This window comes from Diceros bicornis, chromosome 17, assembly GCF_020826845.1.
Source record: "Diceros bicornis minor isolate mBicDic1 chromosome 17, mDicBic1.mat.cur, whole genome shotgun sequence".
Taxonomy (NCBI): domain Eukaryota; kingdom Metazoa; phylum Chordata; class Mammalia; order Perissodactyla; family Rhinocerotidae; genus Diceros; species Diceros bicornis.
The window spans coordinates 12,462,163-12,486,055 of NC_080756.1; the positions used below are offsets into that span (position 1 = coordinate 12,462,163).

Genomic DNA, 23,893 nt, shown 5'->3' on the forward strand with positions numbered 1-23,893 from the left:
CCCGCCCCAGGAGGCCCCTCTTGTCGTATTTCTTCTTACCTCCCTGTTGAGAGCAGCCTTTCCTGTTGCTTAGATTTTCCAGGGGGAGCTGTGAGCTATATAAGAGTTGGGGGCAGGGTGTGGTGTGGGGGTGGGAGTACGTAGTTATATAACTAGCCTGTTGTCACTCAGCTGGTTGGTGGCAAAGCCAAGATATAAACCTGGGTCCGTCTGACTCCAAAGCCCATGCCTTTTTGATGTTGTGACTATGGAGAAAAGGAAGAGAAATAATCACTAGCCCCTTCCCCTTCTTTCTTTCAAAGGCAGTTTAGCTCCCCTTGGGTAATCAAACTCCCTTCTGAAGGGCCCCAGAGATGTCCGTTAAGGGAGAATCCCATTAGTTTTGGGGATTTACCTTCATCTTTCTAGAATGCCCTTCCTGCCCAAAACAGCTCTGACTTTTGATCCTGCATGATGACTTTTGATCAGGACTCCTGTCTCTGGCCAAATACATTCTTGGCCAAGAAAGGAAGGAAGGAGGCACTGGGTCAGGGAGCAAGAGAGGGTGAGGCCCCCCAAAGTGAGGCTCCACTTCCTAATCTCACCCCCTTGTAATCCCATTCAGCTTGTTTAGCCATACAGGATTCAGACCGAAAAGATTCCAATTACTCTATACACAGGGGGTCATGAGGAAATGTCCCTCTCCACTGCAGCCCTGCAGAGCAGAAGAAGGATGCATATTGTAGTCCCTTGGCCCTATTTTTCCATTCTGTTTCTTTGTCTCAACCAAGCCTAGAAATTAGACTCAGATATCCACATAAATAAGTCTTTATTGAAAAAAGTGCATATTTCAGTATAAATATAATAAATAATCCTCCTCCCCAAACTGCTGCCATGAAGATAAATAATCCCAAATTTTCCCTTCCCATCTAATAAATACTCAACCTTGTCCTAGGTCAGCATCATAAATCAGTCAGTATTGGTAATTTTTCAACACATGCAAGTCCCATTAGAATTAATGGACAAATTAACTTGTTGGCTTGCAGGTGCCTGGGCTGACAGATTCATCTTAGCATTGCTGAGCCATAGATCTGGATGCCATCCTTGAAGCTGTTGGCTTTAAGGGCTCAGGGTTGCTGCTCCATGGGCAAAGACCCGGGCAGCCACGGCCACAAAGGCCTGGAGGCTGCGAAGGATCTTGGGGCGGAGAAGGAGGCGCTGCCACGGCTGGCTGGGACTGGGGCTTGGAGTCTGCTCAGTCTCCCAGTGGTGACCCTCAGGCTGAAAGGACACAGGACACAATCAGAGAGGACTCCAGATTCCTCACCCCCTAGTCCCTGTCTGTGATACCCACAAGCCCCCATCCTCTAGGCCCCTAGTTCATACCTGCAAGAGTTGCCTGAGGCCCAGGAGGGAGGCATGGAGCTGGCCCACAGGGCCATCGGGAAGTAGAGAGGGCTCCCCTGTGAAAATGTCTGAGCCCAGCAGCTTCTCATAAAAAACCAGGCCCTGGTGGATCCTTTGCAAGCAGGGCTGGGGAGAAAAGAAAGCCATGAAAGAAAACAGATACCCTCTTCCTAGTCCATTCACCAAAGACCCACCCAGTTCTTTGCCATTCTTAGACACTGCCATGGTCTGACTGTTTGTGTCCCCACAAAATTCCTATGTTGAAATCCTAACCCCCAGTGTGATGGTATTAGGAGGTGGGGTCTTTGGGGTGATTAGGTCATGAGGGTGGGGCCCTCATGAATGGGATTAGTGCTCTTATAAAAGAGACCCACAGAGCTCCCTAGCCCCTTCTGCCATGTGAGGATACAATGAGAAGTCTGCAACCAGGAAGAGGGCCCTCGCCCAACACACTGGCACTCTGATCTCAGACTTCCAGCTTCCAGAACTGTGAGAAGTAAATTTCTGTTGTTTATAAGCCACCCAGTCTATGGCAGGCTAAATGGACAAAGACAGATACAACTTTTACTAATTTACCATGGTGCCTAGCTATGTCTCCAGCCCCCATTTCCTTGTGGCCCAGCCTCATCTTAGTACCTGACTGTTGTCCCTGAGTCCTTGGGGATCACAGCCATCCTCACACTGGATATGGGGGACATCATTTGTAGTCTCGTCATCTCCCTCTTCTCTTGGTAGATCCTGGAATGGAGGAGGGGGTAGCAAGAGTGAAGAAATAAATACTTTTGAACCCCACCTGGACCCTCAGGCCCATGGCTCTCCCAGGAACCCCATTCTCCTGTCCTCTCTCACCCCCTGATGACTTTCAACCCTCCAGCTTCTACCAAGGCCAGAGTCTTCCACTGCAGCCTTGGAAGGCTTGGAGAGGCTCCTCTTGGGTCCCAGAGGCTGCCACTCACCACGTGTCCCATTGGTGGATGTGCACTCCATGCCAGCGTGCAGAGCTTCTGGGAGAGCTGCTGGCACCGAGCCCAGGCAGGCCTGCTGCCCTCAGGCACAGCCCGGCCCTGAGCGGTCCAGGGCAGCAGCACCAGCAGCAGCAGCAGCAGCAGCAGCACAGCTCGGCTCCCCAGCATCTTGCTGCCTGCTTCTCAAATCTGGCCGGCTCTGTGCCTTGCACGGGTCAGTCCCTGTGGAATCTCTGCCCACTTCCCCTCACTCCGGGCCTGATTCTCTCTGTTCTGTGCGTTCTGGTTTGGTTCCCTCCGTTCTTCACCTCCAGTTTCTGAGCTGCTTCCTGTTGTTTTTCTCCCTTGTCTCTGAGTCTCTTTTTAAGGTCTCTGCATTGCAAGACCCGCCCTTTAGACAAGCAGGTGACTCACAGCAGGTGGGATTTCCCTCCCTGCATCATCCCCCTCCGTGGGGAGCCCAGGTATGCAGCCTCAGTTCCAGGGGAAATGAGTCGTGTGGTTGCTGTGGCTGGAGGCCTGGGATGGGACATTATGTGTAATGCTCTCCAGGAATAGCTGTAGAAGGGGATGGGGGTGGGAATAATGAATATTTAAATGAATCTAGTCTCAAGTTCCTTCCTATTTAACCTTTCCCTCATCTTTTTGCCTCTCCAAGCTATACCCCACCTCCCCACACACACACCTCATTTCCTCACTTCTTCCTGACTGAGGAAACACCAAAACAGAAGCATCCATTTATCTCCCAATAGGATGGCAAGCTCAGTTTGGAATGAAGTTTGGTTCTCACCTGATGCCTTCTATCTAAGAATAAGGGGGCTTCTTTTTCTCCATTGGGAACAGTGTCATTCTCACTGGGAGAGAATGGTCTCGAAGTCACTTTGTGAGCTGGGAAGCTATACAAGTGCCGTGTAAGGTATTATTGCTCCCCCACTTCAGGACTCACTGTGGACCCTAGGAAGGCTGTTGGACGGAGAGTGTTGTTGCTAAGAACCATCTGATTCCTCAACTTTAGTGGCCCAGAGTTTATACGCTCTGTGGAATTCAGGTGATGATTCTTTTGAGACACCAATGTAAGCAAAGACTAGGGGTCCAATTTACATATTCCAGCATCCAGCCCCTACCCCATGGCTAGGAAGTCCAGGAGTTCTGGGTAGTTGAAGGCGCAGCGTCAGTGACTCCGGCTGGTCCTTCAGCCTCTTGCATCCATGGGTAAAATCCGCTGACACTGATTTCATCACCCTCCCTGATGCAACATCCAGTGAAACAGCTGAGAATGTGAGGTTGGGTGTGGGAGTGGAGGGTGGTCCAAGTCTGGGACTGCCCCAACCCCAGTGGAGGGTCCCAGAACAATTTGGACGTCAGAATGAGGCCATGGGTGACCACACAGATGGCTCCCAAAGCCTCCCCAAGAGGTTGACCCTTTTCTACTGAGAAACTGACCCTTGATGGAGGTCTCCCTTCCCTTAGAACTATTCAAAACTGCCCAATGAAACTTCTGATTCAAATATTATGACTCTGTGGTAAATCCACCCGTTGGATAAAACATTTCCAGTATCAGAGAGGTTATCTCAGTTTGAGCGCAAAATGGTTTGCCTCTCCCTACATAATGGTGGACACAAATGGAATAAGGAAAGTGAGGGGGGGAGGACGGGTAGGGGAGCTCACCTCACTTGCGTATAATGTCTCCTGTGCTCTTCCCACCTCTGGTCTCCATCTGGGAGCCCTAAAGGATAGGAGATGACAGGTGAAGAGGAGGAGGAGGAAGCGGAGCCCTGGGGGATGGGATGAGAGGGACAGGGTGAGCTAGAGACACGAGGCTCTGCCGCTTTGTTTCACTTCCTGGTGCTTCGGGAGTTGGGTCGGAAGCAAGGTTGGTGGGACGATTGTGGGACTTGTGTGACAGGAACTACTTCCAGGAGTAGATCTGACCTGGAGCTGCAAGGAAACTTTGACGTCAGCAGGGCCTCAACCGTTATGCAAATCACATTCACAAGACACTCCCAAGCAGGCCTTTCCAGCTGGATGCCCAGATTCCAAATCCAGTTGAAGTTCCCCCAGGTGGTTAATAATCATGGCTAACATATATCCAACTCTCACTTTATGCCAAGTACTTGGTCTAAGCACTTTTCATGTATTAACTCATTTAATTCTCACAACCACCCAATGAGGTAGGTACTTATAACCCCCTATTACAGATAAAGATACTGAAGTGCAGACATAAGTAACTTGCCAAAGATCACAGAGCTACTAAAGGGCCAGAATTCCAGTGCAGACAATCTGGCTTCAGATCCTGCATTCTCAATCCTGCCATTATATTGGACAATGTGAGAAGACACACAGCATCTTTATAAAGTAGCTCATTTAGCCCAGGTATCTCTAGGTATCTCAGGCCCTGTAATTCTCATGGCTCTGTGAAGTATTTCTCAATCTGAGACCTCAATAAGGAAACTTCTCAAAGTGTAGGAACTGTCTAGGTGTCTCAGCACCCATCTTTTTGCGAGACTTGAAATCCAGGGACCTGTAAAGTCAGATTAGTTTGCGAGACCCTCGAGTTAAGGTGTTTTTCTCTTGGTCTGTGACCTCTGACTGAGTCTAGGACCCCTCTGAGTCCTGGAAGTCTAAATCCTGGGGTCCTTTTATGAAGGGCTATTTACCTATTTAAAACTGTGAACTAAATTCCTCTGTGAGGAATTCCTCCAACCAAAGAGGCCCTCGGTGTGGCCTTTAGAAACTGAGCTAAAGTGCCCCAAGGCATCTCAAAACCTGGCCCCATTCCAAAGCAGTTCAAGCTCCAGAATCATTCCCCAAGAATCCCTCAGAATAACTGCTTACGCTAAATCTGTACGAGTTTGGGGAAAGCAAATGTGTTAATTTGCCGTGCTCGTGCCCCCCTGAGGGGTGATGTCCAGTTCCAAAAGCTAGGGGAATTTGATGGCTGAGGGGTCCTGTTCCCTGGGAATATTACTGGGGCCTCTGGGGAGGGAATCATCACAGATGGGAGTTTCAGATGGATGCCTTTAGAATCCTAGATACTGGGGCGAGTTAGGAGACTACCTCCCGCTTCCTTTTTTCTCTCCCGTATCTGGAAATGATAGGAAATGCCAGCGAGTTTCGGGGGCAACAGGGGCGGAGGTGGCGGAGTAGCTCACAAGAGCAACGCGGGAAGAGGGGGTGGACTGGGCCACGCTGGGAATGCCCAGCAGTCGACTCCCAGTGCTTTGACTTGGGCGTCCCTTATTCTAGAGCTTCTAAAGTTACAGGGAGCAGAGTATTCTGTTTCCAAGTCTGGAGCTCTCTAATTTTGTTCCAACAAGGCTTAAAAGAGAAGCGGTTACTTTTCATGACTCCAAAGGGCCAGGGTCTGACTCCGTTTGTCCCCATCGACGTCCCGTAACCCTTACTTTTGCCCAGCTCTGCGTCATACGTCGTCTCGCGGAGCCGTCTGTACCTGGCTCCTTCTGATTGGCTTAGCTGAGCCCTAAACCCTTCCTGATTGGAAGCTGCGATTGGGAGCCCGCCGTCCTTTCTGCTGTAGGGTTAGGTTGAGCCTGAGGCGCGGGGGAGAATTGGGGAAACTGGAATTTCCCGCGGAGCTGACGGCGTTTGCTCTCCCCCTACTCGTTTTAATTCCACGCGCTCCAAAATATCCGCCATGGAGAAATCTTGGTAATGACCCAATCCCCGTAAGCATCCCAGGAACACATCTGACCCCTGCCCTAATCCCTCCCATCCCGGCCGCAGGGGGAGAATTCTGGGTAATTGATTTCTCTGGTTCCCCCAGAGAATCCTGGGTAACTAGCCATTTCCATCACGTCCCCCTCCCCCGCCGCAATTGTGGGTAACTGGCCATTCTTATTTTCCCCTAGAGAATCCTGGGTAGCGTTGCAGAGGATTCTGGGAAACTGACTTCTCTTGTTCTCACCTCCCAACCCCCCAACCCCACTCCTAATTCTGGGAAAGAAGCACCTTAGCCACCTCTACCTAACTCAGACCCACGCAGTTGCCGCTCTTTCCACTGATGGTTCTGGGGTGAACCAAGCAAGTGAGCAGGCCTGAAGGGAGGTGAAAGAGAAGTCAAGGATTAGGTTAGATAGTAGGGTGGTGGGCAGAAGAGAGTGCCTAGAGAAGAAAAGGAAGGGACAACACTTCTCTACCCCACTGCCCATCCCCTTCCTGCCTGCTTCATTCCCTGCTTGGCATTCTCACATCCTCTGCCTGCCTCATCTCTCTCCTGCCCATATAACCTAGAACACACTAAACATGAGTACCTGGGCCTACCCCTGACTCAGCTCCCTCTTTCCCTTTGCAGGCCAGGATGTCTGTTCTAGGCCCACTGGTGCCATCCTGCTGAAGTTTGGGTCAGGCATCAAAAGGGGCGGTGGCAAGGGAGGGTGTGACACGAGTCTAATCTGCTGCCATCGTCATCATGAACTTTGAGGGTCTGGACCCTGGACTAGCAGAGTATGCCCCGGCCATGCATTCTGCCCTGGACCCTGTTCTGGATGCACACCTGAACCCAAGTCTACTACAGAATGTGGAGCTGGACCCTGAGGGAGTGGCCTTGGAGGCGCTTCCTGTCCAGGAGTCAGTGCATATAATGGAAGGTGTCTACTCTGAATTGCACAGTGTGGTTGCTGAAGTGGGTGTGCCTGTCTCCGTCTCCCACTTTGACTTGCATGAAGAGATGCTGTGGGTGGGAAGCCACGGGGTAAGAACTGTACCCCTTTGTAAGGGCTGAAAGGAGATGTTGGAGGTCTTTCATCTGGTTTTAGCCCAAGGACAGCTGTTTTGCAGGAAGCCAGAACTGATTTGAGGTGATGAGAGTTAGTTGGGTCTCTTAGTCAAACCAAGAAGAGGGGAGTGGAGGGAGAAAGTGGGAGTCATAGGATCCAGGGATGAGTTAAATAGGTGTTCTTTTTCAGAAGGCATCCCGCTTCTACTACAATTTACCCATTGCATGCTTTGATTAATCTTAGTAACTGTTCACATTAGTTAGTCTGTAACCATTCAAATCCAATCTCTAATGCCCCTCTTCTGTTTTCCATTTTTATAGTTATGGAATATTAACACATGTTTCTGCATATCTTACCATGGAATCATTTTGTCTTCTCTGGCTGATTTTAACCTCTCTGAGAGCAGTTATCAATGTTAATTTTTTAAAATGTGTATCCATGTTGCCAGTATGCTAGGGTGCCCAAAGATTTTGTAAGAACATGCTATCCTTGGATTACTAATTTACCTTCCGTAGGGCATGAATTGTTTTTCCATTAGAAAGTGAATTTTTTTGATAATAGATTCATTTCAGTAGGCACTGTCTACTGCCATGCTAGGCCCAGGGAATAAAGCTAACTAAGCATAATCCTTGCCCTCAAGGAGTTTACAGGACAATGAGGAAAAAAGACATATGAACAGATAATTTCATGGTATATAAGAAGAAGCTAAACTCTTTCACTTTTTTTTTTTTTTATTGTGAGGAAGACCAGCCCTGAGCTAACATCCATGCCAATCCTCCTCTGTTTGCTGAGGAAGATTGGCCCTGGGCCAACATCTGTGTCTATCTTCTTCCACTTTTTATATGGGACGCTGCCACAGCATAGCTTGACAGGCGGTGTCTCGGTGCGCGCCAGGGATCTGAACCCAGGCTGCCGTCAGTGGAGCGCGTGCACTTAACCGCTACGCCACGGGGCCGTCCCCTCTTTCACTTCTTAATTATGAATTTCAGATAAAAACTACTAATTGCTAGTGTGAAAATATGTACTGGGTGCTGATGAGCATAGAGAAGGGTCAGAGGGCCTCCAGAAAGAAGTGACACCTGAACTGAGTCTTAAGAGATAAGTAGGAGTCAGGTAAAGAAGAGGGAAAAATGCTATCTTGACAAAAGCAACAGGATAAACAAAGATTCCCAAGATATTACATAGCATGGTGATTGCAGAGTGCAAGAACTACAAGCAGTTAGGGTTTACTGGACTGGAAGCTGAAACTGAAGAGTTAGACATTTCTTCATTCAGCCAGTGTTTTTTGAGCACCTACTAGGTGCCAGACCTTGCTCTGGGTTCTAGGTTTGGAATAAGCATTAAAAAAGGCAGCAAAGGGCCGGCCCCGTGGCTTAGTGGTTAAGTGTGCACGCTCCACTACCGGCGGCCCGGGTTTGGATCCCGGGCGCACACCGACGCACCACTTCTCCCGCTGTACTGAGGCCGCATCCCACATACAGCAACTAGAAGGATGTGCAACTATGACATACAAGTATCTACTGGGGCTTTGGGGAAAAAAAGGAGGAAGATTGGCAATAGATGTTAGCTCAGAGCCAGTCTTCCTCAGCAAAAAGAGGAGGATTAGCATGGATGTTAGCTCAGGGCTGATCTTCCTCACACACACACACAAAAAAAAGGCAGCAAAAATACATTTATAATATACAAGGTGTTGCTTAATAGCCTTTAAAAAAATCAAGTAGAGTAATGGGGTTGAGGTAGTGAAGGGTGGGAGCCTTTGCTATTTTAGATAGTTGGTCAGGGAAGTTCTCTCTGATAAAGTCAAACTTGAGTGGAGACCTGAATGCAGGCCAGGGTGTCCATTCCAAGCCCTCTTGAAGGGAGGGAAGGAGCCATGCAGATAGCTGGGGAAAGAACATTCTAGAAAAATCTATGTTAAAAGAGTTTGGACTTGATCCTTCAGGCCGCTGAAGTTTTTTTTTTTTTAATTTTATTTATTTATTTATTTTTCCCCCCAAAGCCCCAGTAGATAGTTGTATGCCATAGCTGCACATCCTTCTAGTTGCTGTATGTGGGACGCGGCCTCAGCATGGCCGGAGAAGCGGTGCGTCAGTGCGCGCCCAGGATCCGAACCCAGGCCGCCAGCAGCGGAGCACGCGCACTTAACCACTAAGCCACGGGGCCAGCCCTGAAGAGTTTTATCCACAGTGACAAGGTGCAGTGCTGAGGTAGCATTATAGCGTTTAATTTAAAGGGGACGGGGCAGGACTCAGTGAGATCAGTTTGTAGGCTGTTGTAGTAGTTCACATAAAATAGGAAGGGTCGAATGAAGCACTGTAGAGATGTATACATAAGAACAGATTTGGGAAACATTTAGGAAGTAAAATAAACAAGACTTAAGTTGACTACCAGTGACTTAGTCCACTGGGTAGATCATGATACTGTAGGGAATACAGTTAAGAATTGAAATAGGGTAAAAATGGTGAATTTAGTTTAGGATGTAATGAGTTTGAGGTTCTCATGGGATATCTAAGGAGAGATATTTAGTAGGTGTTTGGATGTGTAAGTCTGAAGCTTCAGGCAGTGGTCTGGGCTAGGGAAGGAAATAGGATTCATCAGCTTTAAATGGATGGTTAAAACCTTAAGAGTGGATTAGATTGCCTAGGAAGACAAGTAGAGTGAGAAGATAGTGGGCTGGGAATAGCCATGTGTCAGGAGTGGTCAGAAGGGGAGCCCATAAGGAGAAGGTATGAGCTAAGAGTCAGGAGAGAAACCAGGAGTGAATGATGTCATAGGAGCCAGGGGTGGAATGAGTTTCACATTCTCTCTGTTCCAGCCTGTGACCCACAGTACACATTTCCCAGATGGCTAGTAGAGATTAAGACTTGACTGGAACATAAGAAAGCCAGCTTGCCAGTGGAGGATCAGACCCATGTTGCTGATCTTCTGAACACCCTTCTAACCACCTGAGCCATTACCTATTCAGCAGGGTCATTGCGAGGATAAAATGAGGTAGAGTCTACAAAAATACTTTGTAAAGCATTAAACAAACTTGAGATAGTATTATCAGTGTCTCGATCACTAAGATTGGTCCCTAGCCTTATGCCTTAGTCACTGCTAGCCAGAAAGGCCAGGCAAGAATGGAGAAAAGCTGAGCAACATCCAGTTCCTGACTTGTATCTGGGATGGCCCTGCCCCTCCACTCAGGGTGTCTTTCATCTTTTTGCCCCCTACAGGGCCATGCCACTTCATTTTTTGGTCCAGCCTTGGAGCGCTACTCATCCTTTCAGGTTAATGGCAGTGATGACATTCGGCAGATCCAGAGCGTAGAGAATGGTATCCTTTTTCTCACCAAGAACAACCTCAAGTATGTGGCCCGTGGGGGCCTCATTATATTTGATTACCTGTAAGTGGCTTCTCAGCTCTGGACTGGGAAAGAGGGTCCCTCACAGAGTGGGAAGGCTAAAGGATTGGAAGCTTTTCGAGACCCTGGCCCCTTAGCCTTTCCTCTCCCCCACAGGCTGGATGAGAGTGAGGATATGCACAGTCTCCTGCTGACTGACAGCAGCACTCTGCTCGTTGGTGGGCTGCAGAACCACATATTAGAGATTGACCTTAACACTGTCCAGGAGACTCAGAAGGTACAAGCCTGGGGCAGGAAAAACCCAGGCAGGGCCTGAAGTTATTGGGGGGGCGGGGTATACCTGGGCTGGGAACATGCCTGAGATGTGCGTGCGACCTTTCTGTTCCTTTGGTCTGTGGGAAGAATCATTCTCACCGGTTTCCCCTGCTTCCTCCCCAGTATGCAGTTGAGACACCTGGAGTCACCATTATGAGACAGACAAATCGCTTCTTCTTCTGTGGCCATACATCTGGCAAGGTGGCTAAGTTCCATTTTTCCTCCCACCACAGGCCCTGTTTCACCGGTGTGTGATTGGGCTCTGTTGTTTCCTCAATGGTGGAGCTGTAGTTGGAGGGATGGGAGGAGTGAGTTGAGTTCCTCCTCAGCCATGTTATACTATGAGATCATCTCTCAGCCTGATGTTTTCGGTTGTAATTAGGTACTTTAGAGACGAAAGGGTAAACAAGAGTTCTCTTTGGGGTCCCTTTCAGCTCTTGGCTTCTCTTTTTGCCTTTTTTGTGCTTTAATTGCCTGTATCCTAGAGCCTTAGTTCTTTTGGTAGAGGCCTCACAGGGTTAGGTAGGTGGCAGGTACTCTTCCTAATAACAGTGTTGGCAGATAACCAAGTTATCTCTTCTTCAGGTTTCCCTGAGAGACCTCCGTACTTTTAAGGTGGAACATGAGTTTGATGCTTTCTCAGGGAGTCTGTCAGATTTTGATGTGCATGGCAACCTGCTGGCCGCCTGTGGCTTCTCCAGCCGCCTCACCGGCCTGGCCTGTGACCGTTTCCTCAAGGTGTATGATCTGCGCATGATGCGTGCCATCACACCACTTCAAGTACATGTGGATCCTGCCTTCTTGCGCTTCATCCCTACATACACTTCTCGTCTTGCTATCATCTCCCAGTCGGGTATGAAGGGGATGGAGGATGGGACAGGAGGGGCAAATGAGTGAAGGGAAACTAGGCGCCAGAGGGAGTATACTCCTAGGAACCTCTTTGTTGGAGAAAAAAGTAACTTTTCAGCGAGGTCTCAGAGTCTCATTTAGGTTTGGTCAGAAATTAGAGCTTTTATTTTCTCCCTGGGTGTGAACAACACAGAAAAAGATAAAGGTGGAGCAGGCAGAACAACTTCAGAACTGCCCTTTGCTGGGTAGCAGACCTCCCTGGGGTTTATGGAAGGCATCAGATGGTATTCTCTCTATCTCTAGGCATGGATTTGGGACCCATATTTCCTTGATACCAGGGGAAGAGGTTGGAAGGGCATAAAAGGATGGCTTCCTTTCAACTTCCAGGGCTCAGTGGGCTTTCTCCTTCCTCCTAGGACAATGCCAGTTTTGTGAGCCCACAGGCCTGGCTAACCCAGCAGACATCTTTCATGTGAATCCTGTGGGGCCTCTGCTAATGACATTTGATGTGTCAGCCAGCAAGCAGGCCCTGGCCTTTGGAGATTCTGAGGGCTGTGTGCACCTCTGGACTGATTCCCCAGAGCCTTCCTTCAACCCCTACTCCCGGGAGACCGAGTTTGCTTTGCCCTGTCTCGTGGACTCACTGCCTCCTCTGGACTGGAGCCAGGACCTGCTGCCTCTTTCCCTCATCCCTGTCCCGCTCACCACTGACACGCTCCTCTCCGACTGGCCTGCTGCCAACTCCGCTCCAGCGCCCAGGTTATACCTCCCATCTGGGCCAAAAGGAGGGAAGGAGAAAGGGCAGAGATAGTAGGATTCTCTGCGGGCCCTGTCATTATTCTGTGTCTTTCCTGATTTTTGTTTACCTTCAGTATTCTCTTTTTCTCTGGCCCCTTGGGGAGTGGGGATTGGGTGGGCAGACACCACAGCCTTCAAGCCCTAGAACTAAACTACATTGTAGGCGAGCGCCTCCTGTGGATGCAGAGATTCTGCGCACCATGAAGAAGGTGGGCTTCATTGGCTATGCGCCCAACCCCCGCACCAGGCTGCGCAATCAGGTATGTTCAGAGCACAGAGGGTCAGCCCCCACCCCAGCCTCCTGGCATTTCTCCTGTCTCGTTCCTTTACTAGTCCTCAGTAGTTTTTGTTTTCAGTCAGTCAGTAAAGGTGTTTTGAGGCCTACTGAATTGAAGGTACTATGCTAGGTGTTAGGGAAGATGCAGAGACATAGAAGATAGGGTCCGTGCTCTTAAGAAGTTTAGTGTTTGGTGAAGATAAGACCTGTCCATAACAGAAATTATTTATGTTCTATTGTTAAATGCTAAAGAAATGTTATAAGCATTCAGTGCCAGAACTGTTTGGAGGGAAAATGTTTCTCTGGGCTAGAGTGGTCGGGGAAGGCACACTGAAAGGGGTGGATATTGAGCTAGAAAGGGGGAGTATATTCAAGATGAGAGATCAGTGTTAGTAAAGGTCTCAAGAAACATAACTACAAAAGATGTGTCTGGTGGGGACTATGACTCTGTCATTCTGGCTGGAGCAGCTGTTAGTATTGGGAAATAGCAAGAGATTAAGTTTGGAAAGGGCCCAGTTGTGAAGCCTCGAAAACCGGTATACAGTGGAAGAAGTGATGCACTGAAGGGGTGTTCTGGGAGGGCTAGGTTGGTAGCAGTACGCTGGACAGAGTGCATGTGCCCAGCGTGGAAGCCATAACAGTTGTCCAGCTGTGATGAGGTTGGGTGATAGCCATGAGAATAAAAAGGAAGCAGTGGATGCTGAAAACCCTATGAAATTAGAAGGTTCAGGACTTGGTGGCTGTTTCAATGTTGAGATAAAAGAAGGGGGAAACCAAAGAGGATTAAGGCATCTAACAAGGTTATCTCTTTTTAAATATTCTAGATTCCTTACCGACTCAAGGAGTCAGACAGTGAATTTGACAGCTTCAGCCAGGTTACTGAGTCACCGATAGGGCGGGAAGAGAAGCCACATCTCCACATGGTCTCTAAGAAATACCGCAAGGTGCTGGGGCATACTAAGGAAGGAGTGAGCCCTCTGGGATGTGGGGAAAGGTTCCGGGGAAGGGGGTCATATGAGAGAGGATTGAAGGACTCAGGAGGGAGGTTTTGGGGAAAGTTATGACTACTGCGAATATTTAGGGGACTCTGAGGCTGTCTTCATCTTGCTCAGACTGTTTCTGCCTCAGGTGACCATCAAATACTCGAAGCTAGGGCTGGAGGACTTTGACTTCAAACACTACAATAAGACCCTGTTTGCTGGATTAGAGCCCCACATCCCCAATGCCTACTGTAACTGCATGATCCAGGTAAGAGTGGGTGTTCCTGTGACTTGAACTTCCCTACTGCCTTTCTTCTTCCCTGTGGCACCACAACCCCTATTCTTTTTCCAGGTCTCCCCAACCAGCCCACTTTACCGTGGCCTTCTACCATTCTTTCTTGCCCCACAGCCTTCACGTGTCCTGTATGAGCTCCACTTCTTTAGTGGACTTATGCTTTGTATTCTCCACTGGCTCACTTAACCTTCCCATCGCTCTTCCTCCCCATACCAGTTGCCTGCATCACTTCTGCTCCTCCCTCCAGGTGCTTTATTTCCTGGAGCCTGTGCGCTGTCTAATCCAGAATCACCTTTGCCAGAAGGAGTTCTGCCTAGCATGTGAGCTGGGCTTCCTCTTCCACATGTTGGACCTCTCCCGGGGTGACCCTTGTCAGGTCAGTGCCTGGAGACCTGGGACAATAAAAGGGGAAGGGAGGTGGACAGTAGGCAGGGACATCACTGTGTAAATGACCACAAAAGAGAAGAATAACCCCTTTCCACCAACGCACTTTCTGGATTCCAGGGCAGTAATTTTCTTCGGGCATTCCGCACCATTCCTGAGGCCTCAGCCCTTGGTCTGATCCTGGCTGACTCGGATGAGGCTTCAGGCAAGGGCAACCTGGCCAGGCTCATTCAGAGGTGGAATCGCTTCATTCTCACTCAGCTGCATCAGGATATGCAGGAGCTGGAAGTACCTCAGGCTTATCGAGGTGCTGGAGGCAGGTACGGAATCGGGACAGGAATAGTTAAAGCCACCATGACAGGCCCCTCTGTGGCTAAAAGGATCTCTAACTCCCTCAGTGTGTGTATATCACCCTCCCCGCTCTTAGCAGCTTTTGCTCATCGGGGGACTCTGTCATTGGGCAGCTGTTCAGCTGTGAGATGGAGAACTGCAGCCTCTGCCGCTGTGGCAGTGAGACCGTGCGAGCCTCATCCACCCTGCTCTTCACGCTCTCCTACCCTGAGGGTAGCAACAGTGGTATACCCTGCAGCTGGGTTGGGAAGGCTCCCCTAAATGTCCTGTAACATCAAGGAGAGGGTGTTGGGGGGCTAACGGTGGGTAGAACGGAGAACCTGAAGTGAAGCATCCAGTTTCCCCTCAGATAAAACCGGGAAGAACTGTGACTTTGCTCAGGTGCTGAAGCGAAGCATCTGCCTGGAGCAGAATACACAGGCCTGGTGTGACAACTGTGAAAAGTACCAACCCACGGTGAGTAGGCCGTTGCAGTGGACTAGTCTTGCCATGTGGGGGACTCGGCCATGGTCTCGTCTGGGGCTGGCTATGTCAGCACTGCCATCCAGGGATCTATAGGGAATGGAAAGAATCCCAATTTGAGGATGCAGACCCAGGTTTCACAGTTCCTGTCCAGGTTTCTTTCCCTGTAGGCTCCCTGCCATTCCTTGTTTGTTTTATCCTCTCAGATTCAGACCCGCAACATCCGCCATCTGCCAGATATTCTTGTCATCAATTGTGAAGTGAACAGCTTGAAAGAAGCTGATTTCTGGAGAATGCAAGCTGAGGTAAGGACCAGGGCTGGAAACAGGGCTTTAGGAGTACTTTTTAGTTTTCTCCCTCTTCTGACTTCCATGTATGATTAATGTTCCTGAGGAATTGGATATTTTCTCCTTGTGTTCAGGTTGCCTTCAAGATGGCAATAAAGAAGCATGGTGGGGAAATCTCCAAGAACAAGGAGTTTGCTTTGGCTGATTGGTAGGTATTGCCTTGGGAATGGTCAAACGATTGAACTACCCATTGGCTCCTCTTGTCACTGGCTAGATCTCCTCAGAACAAATTTCCGATTCTCCTGTCCTGATAGGAAGGAACTAGGGAGTCCAGAGGGCATGCTGATGTGTCCCTCCATTGAGGAGTTGAAGAATGTCTGGCTTCCTTTCTCCATTCGCATGAAGATGACCAAGAACAAAGGGCTGGATGTTTGCAATTGGACTGATGGGGATGAGATGCAGGTTGTTGAAAAACTGGGAAAAGGAAGGGGAATAAGGGAGAGAAGGTTGGGGCAGAAGCATGACAGGGGGAAGGTGGAGCTTAGTATAGGGAAAAGAAAAGGAATAAGGCCTAGTATTTACCAGTTGTGGGCTTTTCCAGAGTCATTCAGTTCAGTGTTGCGAGTCATAGATGGGTTAGGATGGAGATAACCCACCCTGGTCCCCCGTCCCCATGCCCCAAACTCCTTATCCTCTGTCCCCATTCCCCTTCCTTCCCCATCCTTAAACTTAGCTTAGCAGCCTGGGTACCCCCCTCACAGTGGGGCCCAGCCAGGGCAGAGGAGGAGCATGGTGTCTATGTGTATGACCTGATGGCTACTGTGGTACACATCCTGGACTCACGCACAGGGGGCAGCCTGGTGGCTCACATCAAAGTTGGAGAGACCTACCACCAGCGCAAGGAGGTGAGTGAGGTAATATAGGGCAGGGACTCTCCTGGTGGTGGCCATGATGGAGTCCCAGATCCGTCTTTATCTCGAGTCTGAGCCAGAGTGGTCCAGCCATCACTTTGGCATCAGTCTTTCTCTGTATCTCCACAGGGTGTTACCCACCAGCAGTGGTATCTCTTCAATGACTTTCTTATTGAACCTATTGATAAGGTTAGTTGTAACACATTCCATTCTCCTTTCATCTCCCCTTTTCCGAGCATCCTCATCCTCAGTCCCCTAGAGAATGCCAGGCAGATTCAGGAGGGAGGGATGGGTCCTCAAGAATAAAAAGCATTAGCGGAGCTAAAAATAGTGCCTGTCTTCTGTCTGACTTGGGGAAAAACGCAAAAGAGGGGCCGGCTCTGTGGCTTAGCGGTTAAGTGTGCATGCTCCGCTACTGGCGGCCCGGGTTCGGATCCCAGGCGCGCACTGACGCACTGCTTCTCCGGCCATGCTGAGGCCGGGACCCACATACAGCAACTAGAAGGATGTGCAACTATGACATACAACTATCTACTGGGGCTTTGGGGGGAAAAAAAAAAGGAGGAAGATTGGCAATAGATGTTAGCTCAGAGCCGGTCTTCCTCACACACACACAAAAAAAAAAGGCAGAAGAGACATATAGGTAGGCCATTAAGTGCTTTTTCTTTTATAGCATGAAGCTGTGCAGTTTGACATGAATTGGAAAGTGCCTGCTATCCTTTATTACATCAAAAGGAATCTTAATTCCAAATACAACCTGAACAGTAAGTGGTACAGAGTAGACCCAAGGGCATGGGCAGCTGAGACTGGTCTTCAGGAACAGATCTGGGAAATAGCTTGTTATGATTAGGATCAGTAACCAGTGTTAATATTTCCAGGGATACTAAAGAGATTCCTGCTCATCAGGCCTGAAATTTAGAAGCTGGAGATCCTGAGGGTGTAGTAGGGAAGAAGTGTTGGGGGGAAGTCTAATCATAGTGGCTAAGGGTATGAATTTTGAGTCTTGCCATTCTTATCCCCAAGTGAGGATCTCTTTTTCTTTTGGAGATGAGCTCCTTATTAAGTCCCTTTTTGGTGCCTTTAAACCATAGTTTCTGTGTAACTTTATTTTTCTGGATTTTCTAAGCTAAAGTCTGAAGTGAAAATCTTATTCTTTTCTCTCTGTTGACTCTTGTTTTTTCCTAGCATATTTCTTGATAATTTTCTGATTTGACCTGTTCCATCTACCTACTCTGTTCATTAGACATGATCTTTTTACTCACATGCTTTAATTATTGAAGAATCACAGTGTCGACCCAGTCTCTGGTCAGCCACCATGGGCTGCCCTCCTCTGGTCACTTCCATATCCCCAGCCATCTGTCTTCTGGATTCTCCCTTCCAGTCAAGAACCCTATTGAGGCAAGTGTCCTGCTAGCTGAAGCCTCACTAGCACGGAAGCAGCGGAAAACACATACTACTTTCATTCCGCTGATGGTGAATGAGATGCCACAGGTTGGAGACCTGGTGGGCCTGGACGCTGAGTTTGTCACCCTTAATGAGGTAACCAAGATCAAAGGGTAGGGTATTGGAACAGAACTCTGGGGATATTAGGAGTCATAAGCATTTCTCTGATTTCCTTATTAACTCTTCTCATGTAGGAGGAAGCAGAGTTGCGCAGTGATGGCACTAAGTCTACCATCAAACCAAGCCAGATGTCAGTAGCGAGGATTACCTGTGTTCGGGGCCAGGGACCCAATGAGGGTATCCCCTTCATTGATGACTACATCTCTACCCAGGAGCAGGTAGTAGGATATGGAGGTGCAAGTAAGACAGACCCTCTGCTTATGTAGAGTGCTCTAGAACCCAGGGAAGAGTGGTAGGGGGAGACTCTGCACCTTGCTTCCTGGACGACTTGTCCTTTTCTCTATCCCTAGGTGGTAGATTACTTGACTCAATACTCCGGGATAAAGCCAGGAGACCTCGATGCCAAGATTTCCTCTAAGCACCTCACAACTCTCAAGTCTACCTACTTAAAGCTTCGTTTTCTTATAGACATTGGAGTCAAGTTTGTGGGTCATGGTCTGCAGAAGGACTTCCGGGTCATCAACCTCATGGTTCGGGCGGGGCTCTTTTAAGAGTCTTCTTTGAGCATGGGCCTCTCAGGGTATACATTGTGCTTTTGGAAAAGGGGAAATTATGGATCCTCTACCTTCAGTTTCCCACTCTTTTATCCCTGCCAGGTGCCCAAGGACCAGGTCCTTGACACTGTCTATTTGTTTCACATGCCCCGAAAACGAATGATTTCCCTGCGATTCCTTGCTTGGTACTTTCTAGGTGAGTTGCTCTGTCTTGTAGGGCCTCGTGGTACTCATTAAAAGCAGGAAAAAGTGTTGGAGGGGCCAAGGGGAGTAGGGAGGACCCTGAGTTAGTGGTGAGATTACTGATGGATTTAATTAGTTTCAGTATCCCTTCTGTGCACTAGGGATGGTGTTTGGCTCTTTCCCTTAAGGGCAGTCAGGTTTTTTATTGTTGTTTATTGGGAGTTGAGAATGTTCTGACCTCCCTTTGCTAGGTCCCAAACTATTCTACCTCTACTTCCCCCAGACCTGAAGATTCAAGGGGAGACCCATGACAGTATTGAGGATGCCCGCACAGCCCTTCAGCTCTACCGAAAGTATCTGGAGCTAAGCAAAAATGGCACTGAACCTGAGTCCTTCCACAAAGTGCTCAAGGGTCTTTACGAGAAGGGCCGAAAGATGGACTGGAAGGTGCCTGAACCTGAGGGCCAGACAAGTCCCAAAAGTAAGGCCTGGGATGGGACAAGGGAAACCAGACTGGGTTTTGATTGCACATGTGAAGATTATACCCTCCAAAATAACAATGATGATGATGATGTTAACAGCGGTACCATCCCTACCTTATATATGTAGAGCATTTAACAGTTTACAAAGCATTTAATCCTCCCAACATTCAGTGAAATAGATTTTATTATTGAAACTCTCCATTGGTCCTAATTTCCTCTTGCCCAATTCTAAAACATTTGGGGTAGGTCTGTGTTCTCTTTTCGCTTGCATTTTTCCTTCATAAGAAGTATCCCAGGTGCTTTTTCTCCACTCATCTTAAGAGTCAATGCTCTTGGTTTTGTCTCTGACAGGTGCAGCTGTCTTCTCCTCAGTACTGGCGCTCTGACCTCACCCTCTCCCAACGAACTGCTGCCTCTCCTTTCAGTGTTCTGTGGCCCCAGAACTGGGACATGGCTTCCCAAGTTGGCTGCACCCTGTCCACTTCTAGAATTGGACCTACTTGGGGTCTACAGATGGTGCTATTAATAGAAGTGGAATGTGGCACAATTGTTGCATAGGGTCTAGGAGCCAGATTCCTTTTTTAATCTTTGCAAAATAATGGGCTAGAAACAGTCTAGAATTGACACAGATGGCAAGTAATTGGTATTCTTAATATCCTGGGTAATTAATATCCAAGCAGAGAAACTCCTGGAACCAAAACTGTCAGTTCCTAGTTGGCTAAGGACTGACGTTCTGGACAGTGACAGGATACAACAGGAGCTCAAGACTTAGCTCAAGTCTCTGACTGCTTGCAGGGTGCCTGGAGGGGCCAACATATACAATCTTGGTGGCTCTAGCAAACCAGTGTTGCCAACACCATCATTGCCAAAAGGGCCTTTGGGTCCTAGACAAAGCTTGGCTGCTGGCTTCACTCCTGCTGACAGCTGAGAAGCATCTGTCTTCCATCCACTCTCCTGTCCCAAGTTTTGTTTTTTAAAATTTTGTTTTAAACTGCATGTTTTATAAAATAAAAACAAAAATATTATTGGCTGTCATCTCTCATTTGAGACCTGCGAGTGTGGGGTTCTCTGACTTTGGCCCTCCTCTCCTCTCTTTCTATTGGCTCTCTATTGCAAATGGAAAAAAACAAGGCTTTCAAATTTCCACCTAGAAATGAAGGTAAAGCTCAGGAGTCCAAAGTTAAGGATATTGGAGTAGTATAATTATGTTCTTCCTGGATAATATTACGTATTTGCTGTGGCTGCCTAGAACCCTAAGGTGAGATTTTAAGATGTACAGTATGGTTTCCCCGTTACCTGTGTAAAAGGGGAGGTGGGGAAGCTGACAAACTACAGGTCCCAGGATATCTTAAGACCTGTAGCTATTAACCAAGGATCTGTGTGGTGCTGCGCTGCTTCCTGGGAGTTGTAGTTTCCTGGGTATTGAAACCAGGATTTCTCACTGGCGAGCAGCGCTCCTTTCTTTTTGAAGGTCCTAGCCCACCTAGACTGACGCGCGCTCGCCCGACCGCCTCCATACACCACACCGGGCTCTGTCCTTGCTTCAGGCCACTCCTGTTCTTTGGCTGACCCCTGGTGGTCACGTGGAGCTGCTCGCCACGCAAGTCTGGGTCCTTCTGCGATCCACCCGGGTCCTCGCCGCCTGGGAGCCGCTCCTGTAGCTGCCTGTTCGCGCGAGAGTTTGGAGGGGCGGGTTTGGGGTCGGTCTCTGGCGTGGGGCTCGCACCGCAGGGCATCGGAGCTCTGCTTGGGCGCCCGCGTAGGGTGCGAGGAGCTGGGTTAGGCGGTCGCCGGGGCACCCCGTGTCTGGACAGCGCCGGAGCGCTCTGGAGAAGCCGGGACAGCCCCGCTCCCGGCAGCCAGGTGCTAGGGTCGGGTGCTAAAAGTGCGAGTCCGGCCGTCTTCCAGCGCCTGGGCCACGGCGGCGGCCCTGGGAGCAGAGGTGGGACGGATGCGAGTGGCGCTGAGGGTCGGGGACGGACTGGAGCGAAGGCAGTGGCGGGGTCCTTAGAAAGGTGCTTGCTCCTCACGAGAAATAGCGTCTAGGCTGGAGGTGGGGATGCAGTGATCTTCCGTGCTGGGTCCAAACAGACCCTAGTGTTGAGTGCTGTCCTCGCCGGCCGGCCTCCTCGCTGCCTCCTGGCCTGAATCGGCTGCTCTCCTTGCCAGCAGCTCCTCTGTGCCTGTCGTCCTCGCTTAGTCGCCACCCCGTTCCGTGGCTGCCACATCGCCCTGTGAGTTTAGCAGCCGACGGTGAAGTACCAACATCTAGGGCCTCACCTGTCGACGTAGTGTCGGGCTAAGCCCCAAGTCCCCAACTCGTTCTCTTTCCCACCGCCCGGGGGAATCCGGGTCCTCAAGCGCCGGAACAGAGGAGCTCCTTTGTGTCCCGGCCATTTCCTGGAAAGTAGAGCCAGAGTCACACTGCGGCCTCTGTAGGCCTTGGGATGACGGATGGGTTGGGGGAGGCGGCGTGGGGAGGATGGAGCCAGCTCCCCACACCTATGCTTTATTTCAATCCAAACCCAGGTGGAGCAACCCCATTACGCTAAAGATGAAAGGCTGGGGTTGGCTGGCCCTGCTTCTGGGGGCCCTGCTGGGAACTGCTTGGGCTCGGAGGAGCCAGGATCTACACTGTGGAGGTAAAGGCACAGAGAGAAGTGGGAGTAAGGAGGATGGGGAAGACAGAACCTTGGGAGGGCATGAGATCCAAGGCCTAGTAGAAGGATGAATGGAAATTCCCTGGCTTTGTTTCCTGTCTCTCCCCACCCGCCCTTCTCTCCCCTTGCCCAGCTTGCAGGGCTCTGGTGGATGAACTCGAGTGGGAGATTGCCCAGGTGGATCCCAAGAAGACCATTCAGATGGGCTCTTTCCGAATCAATCCAGATGGCAGCCAGTCAGTGGTGGAGGTAACTGTTACTGTTCCCCCAAATAAAGTAGCCCACTCTGACATTGAATGAGAACTCAACTAATTAAGAAGGACCTTGGTTTAATAGAAATTAAGAAAATATTGACCCAGAGAGGTGTCTAAAAGATTGGGCTGTCTCATTGGGAAGAGGCTTATGGCTTATACCCTATGCACTTGCTCCATGGCTCCAAACCTTAATGCTTTATTTCTGCTGTAGAAGTTGTCAGCAGACAGAGAACCCTGATCAGCCCCCTTCTCCACATCCTTAATCCATGTGACTCAGCTTTTCACTATGACAGTAAGGTACACATATGAACATTCATTCAAAAAAGAAATAGATCAGCTTACCCTTGTATTTAGGAAATTTATTTTAGTTGCAAACATAACACAGGTACTCAGATGTTCCCCCACCCCCCAAGTGAGCAATATATAAAGAAACGTTAAGGTTATGATGCTTGTGAAATACTTTAACAGTTGCTATCCTCAAAGCCTACACTTCCTCTCTGATGCTCTCCTGTTGAGGGCAGGTATTAGTCTCATTGTAATACAAGGAAATAAAATCATTACCTTACATCCATAAAAATTAAGGGAATTCAAAGGAAAAGAACACAGTTGACTAGGGTTAATCAAAGAGGTCTTTGTTTACCTACAATTTGGAGGGAAAGACACCTCTTTTATTTCTTAGCTTGTATAATGAGGTAAAATAAGATCATATATTTGAAAGCACTTTGGAACTATACAAATAAACCATACTGTTTTTAATTAGGGAAGGCTTTTTAGAATAGGTCGGTAGAGCTAGATTTGGAAGGAAAAGTAAGGATATAAATTACTAATGTTCAGAGGTAGAAGAGTGTGACCCAAGGCTGAGGACATTTCTAGGTGCCTTATGCTCGCTCAGAGGCCCACCTCACAGAGCTGCTAGAGGAGGTATGTGACCGGATGAAGGAGTATGGGGAACAGATTGATCCTTCCACCCACCGCAAGAACTATGTACGTGTAATGGGCCGGAATGGAGAATCCAGCGAACTGGACCTACAGGGCATCCGAATTGATTCAGACATCAGCGGCACCCTCAAGTTTGCGGTGAGCTATGGGAGTGGGTGGCTGGTTCTTGGAAATTACGAGAATTATTGGAGAGCCCAAGGGGAAAGCTGGGTTAATGTCTTTGTCCTCCTCTGGAGGCAGAGGCAGGAGGCCTCTTCTTGCTGCCCTCTCACTCGTTTCTTCTTTGGTTGACAGTGTGAGAGCATTGTGGAGGAATACGAGGATGAACTCATTGAATTCTTTTCCCGAGAGGCTGACAATGTTAAAGACAAACTTTGTAGTAAGCGAACAGGTAAACTACTCCTGCCTTACCTCCTTTCCTCACAGCCCTGTGGAACCTGGCACATTCCCTAGTGTATCCCCCAACGACCGCCCAATCTTCTGATATTAGCTCACAAGTTGGCTTCCATTACCCATGGCTTATGGACTTGGGTTGTTCCTCCCCGTTCTCTTCCTGCCAGCTTTCAGAATTTCTGGCTCCCTCACCTGAGATACAGGTGAGAGGATAGTGGGAATGTTTTGTCATTTGAAAGCATATGCTCTGGAAAATGGTGGTTGGTGTGTGTGCCACTTTGGTTTTGGGTATTTTGATTGGGGCATGTATCAGTATGAGAGGGGCACTTTCCTTCCAGCTGTTCTGTGCTATTTGCAGATCTGTGTGACCATGCCCTGCACATATCGCATGATGAGCTATGAGCCACTGGAGCAGCCCAGACCGACAGGCTTGATGGATCACCCCCAGGAGGGGCAGAGGGTGGCAATGCGTTTTGTATTATGTTTTTACTGAAATGAACTGAGAAAAAATGAAACCAAAAGTACG

The 23,893-nt window shown here is 49.0% G+C and overlaps 3 protein-coding genes across 13 annotated transcripts; 2 read left to right on the top strand and 1 right to left on the bottom strand.

Annotated features, from left to right (window-relative positions):
- Positions 1–161: 161 nt before the first annotated feature.
- IL23A (interleukin 23 subunit alpha) lies at positions 162–5,882 on the bottom strand. Of its 2 annotated transcripts, XM_058557923.1 has the most exons (6): positions 5,690–5,882; positions 4,020–4,077; positions 2,343–2,909; positions 2,023–2,124; positions 1,366–1,512; positions 162–1,260 (listed from the first exon to the last, which is right to left on the bottom strand). In XM_058557923.1, exons 3-6 carry the CDS (start codon positions 2,517–2,519, stop codon positions 1,099–1,101), a joined length of 588 nt encoding a protein of 195 aa, XP_058413906.1. In that variant the 5' UTR covers positions 2,520–2,909; positions 4,020–4,077; positions 5,690–5,882; the 3' UTR covers positions 162–1,098. The 2 variants fall into 2 exon arrangements, with proteins under 2 accessions (XP_058413906.1, XP_058413907.1); XM_058557924.1 differs by lacking the exon at positions 5,690–5,882 and having other exon boundaries at positions 4,020–4,923.
- Positions 5,883–5,913: 31 nt separating this feature from the next.
- Positions 5,914–20,146, top strand: PAN2 (poly(A) specific ribonuclease subunit PAN2). 6 transcript variants are annotated; one of them, XM_058557916.1, is made up of 26 exons: positions 5,914–6,020; positions 6,664–7,062; positions 10,303–10,472; positions 10,587–10,707; positions 10,869–10,946; positions 11,331–11,598; positions 12,011–12,353; positions 12,556–12,652; positions 13,494–13,613; positions 13,798–13,917; positions 14,192–14,320; positions 14,449–14,648; positions 14,756–14,904; positions 15,029–15,135; positions 15,348–15,446; positions 15,563–15,636; positions 15,743–15,890; positions 16,190–16,342; positions 16,469–16,528; positions 17,013–17,103; positions 17,721–17,878; positions 17,977–18,120; positions 18,253–18,432; positions 18,559–18,652; positions 18,923–19,120; positions 19,473–20,146. In XM_058557916.1, exons 2-26 carry the CDS (start codon positions 6,781–6,783, stop codon positions 19,505–19,507), a joined length of 3,618 nt encoding a protein of 1,205 aa, XP_058413899.1. In that variant the 5' UTR covers positions 5,914–6,020; positions 6,664–6,780; the 3' UTR covers positions 19,508–20,146. The 6 variants fall into 6 exon arrangements, with proteins under 6 accessions (XP_058413899.1, XP_058413900.1, XP_058413901.1 ...); XM_058557917.1 differs by having other exon boundaries at positions 16,190–16,333; XM_058557918.1 differs by having other exon boundaries at positions 14,759–14,904; positions 16,190–16,333.
- A 436-nt stretch (positions 20,147–20,582) lies between these two features.
- Positions 20,583–23,891, top strand: CNPY2 (canopy FGF signaling regulator 2). 5 transcript variants are annotated; one of them, XM_058557928.1, is made up of 7 exons: positions 20,583–21,063; positions 21,651–21,763; positions 21,915–22,030; positions 22,909–23,112; positions 23,269–23,365; positions 23,535–23,570; positions 23,726–23,891. In XM_058557928.1, exons 2-6 carry the CDS (start codon positions 21,676–21,678, stop codon positions 23,561–23,563), a joined length of 534 nt encoding a protein of 177 aa, XP_058413911.1. In that variant the 5' UTR covers positions 20,583–21,063; positions 21,651–21,675; the 3' UTR covers positions 23,564–23,570; positions 23,726–23,891. The 5 variants fall into 5 exon arrangements, with proteins under 5 accessions (XP_058413911.1, XP_058413909.1, XP_058413910.1 ...); XM_058557926.1 differs by lacking the exon at positions 23,535–23,570 and adding an exon at positions 21,294–21,556 and having other exon boundaries at positions 20,588–21,063; XM_058557927.1 differs by lacking the exon at positions 23,535–23,570 and adding an exon at positions 21,294–21,355 and having other exon boundaries at positions 20,588–21,063.
- The last annotated feature ends 2 nt before the right edge of the window (positions 23,892–23,893 follow it).

Coding starts and splice junctions, on each gene's coding strand:
- CNPY2 (XM_058557926.1), top strand. CDS start 21,676: ATGAAAGGCTGGGGTTGGCTGGCCCTGCTTCTGGGGGCCCTGCTGGGA. Junction 21,764..21,914: donor CCAGGATCTACACTGTGGAG/GTAAAGGCACAG, acceptor CCCCTTGCCCAG/CTTGCAGGGCTCTGGTGGAT. Junction 23,366..23,725: donor ACTTTGTAGTAAGCGAACAG/GTAAACTACTCC, acceptor TGCTATTTGCAG/ATCTGTGTGACCATGCCCTG.
- IL23A (XM_058557923.1), bottom strand. CDS start 2,519: ATGCTGGGGAGCCGAGCTGTGCTGCTGCTGCTGCTGCTGCTGCTGGTG. Junction 2,125..2,342: donor ATCCACCAATGGGACACGTG/GTGAGTGGCAGC, acceptor CCTCCATTCCAG/GATCTACCAAGAGAAGAGGG. Junction 1,261..1,365: donor GCCTCAGGCAACTCTTGCAG/GTATGAACTAGG, acceptor GTGTCCTTTCAG/CCTGAGGGTCACCACTGGGA.
- PAN2 (XM_058557916.1), top strand. CDS start 6,781: ATGAACTTTGAGGGTCTGGACCCTGGACTAGCAGAGTATGCCCCGGCC. Junction 11,599..12,010: donor TGCTATCATCTCCCAGTCGG/GTATGAAGGGGA, acceptor CCTTCCTCCTAG/GACAATGCCAGTTTTGTGAG. Junction 17,104..17,720: donor TTCCAAATACAACCTGAACA/GTAAGTGGTACA, acceptor TCTCCCTTCCAG/TCAAGAACCCTATTGAGGCA.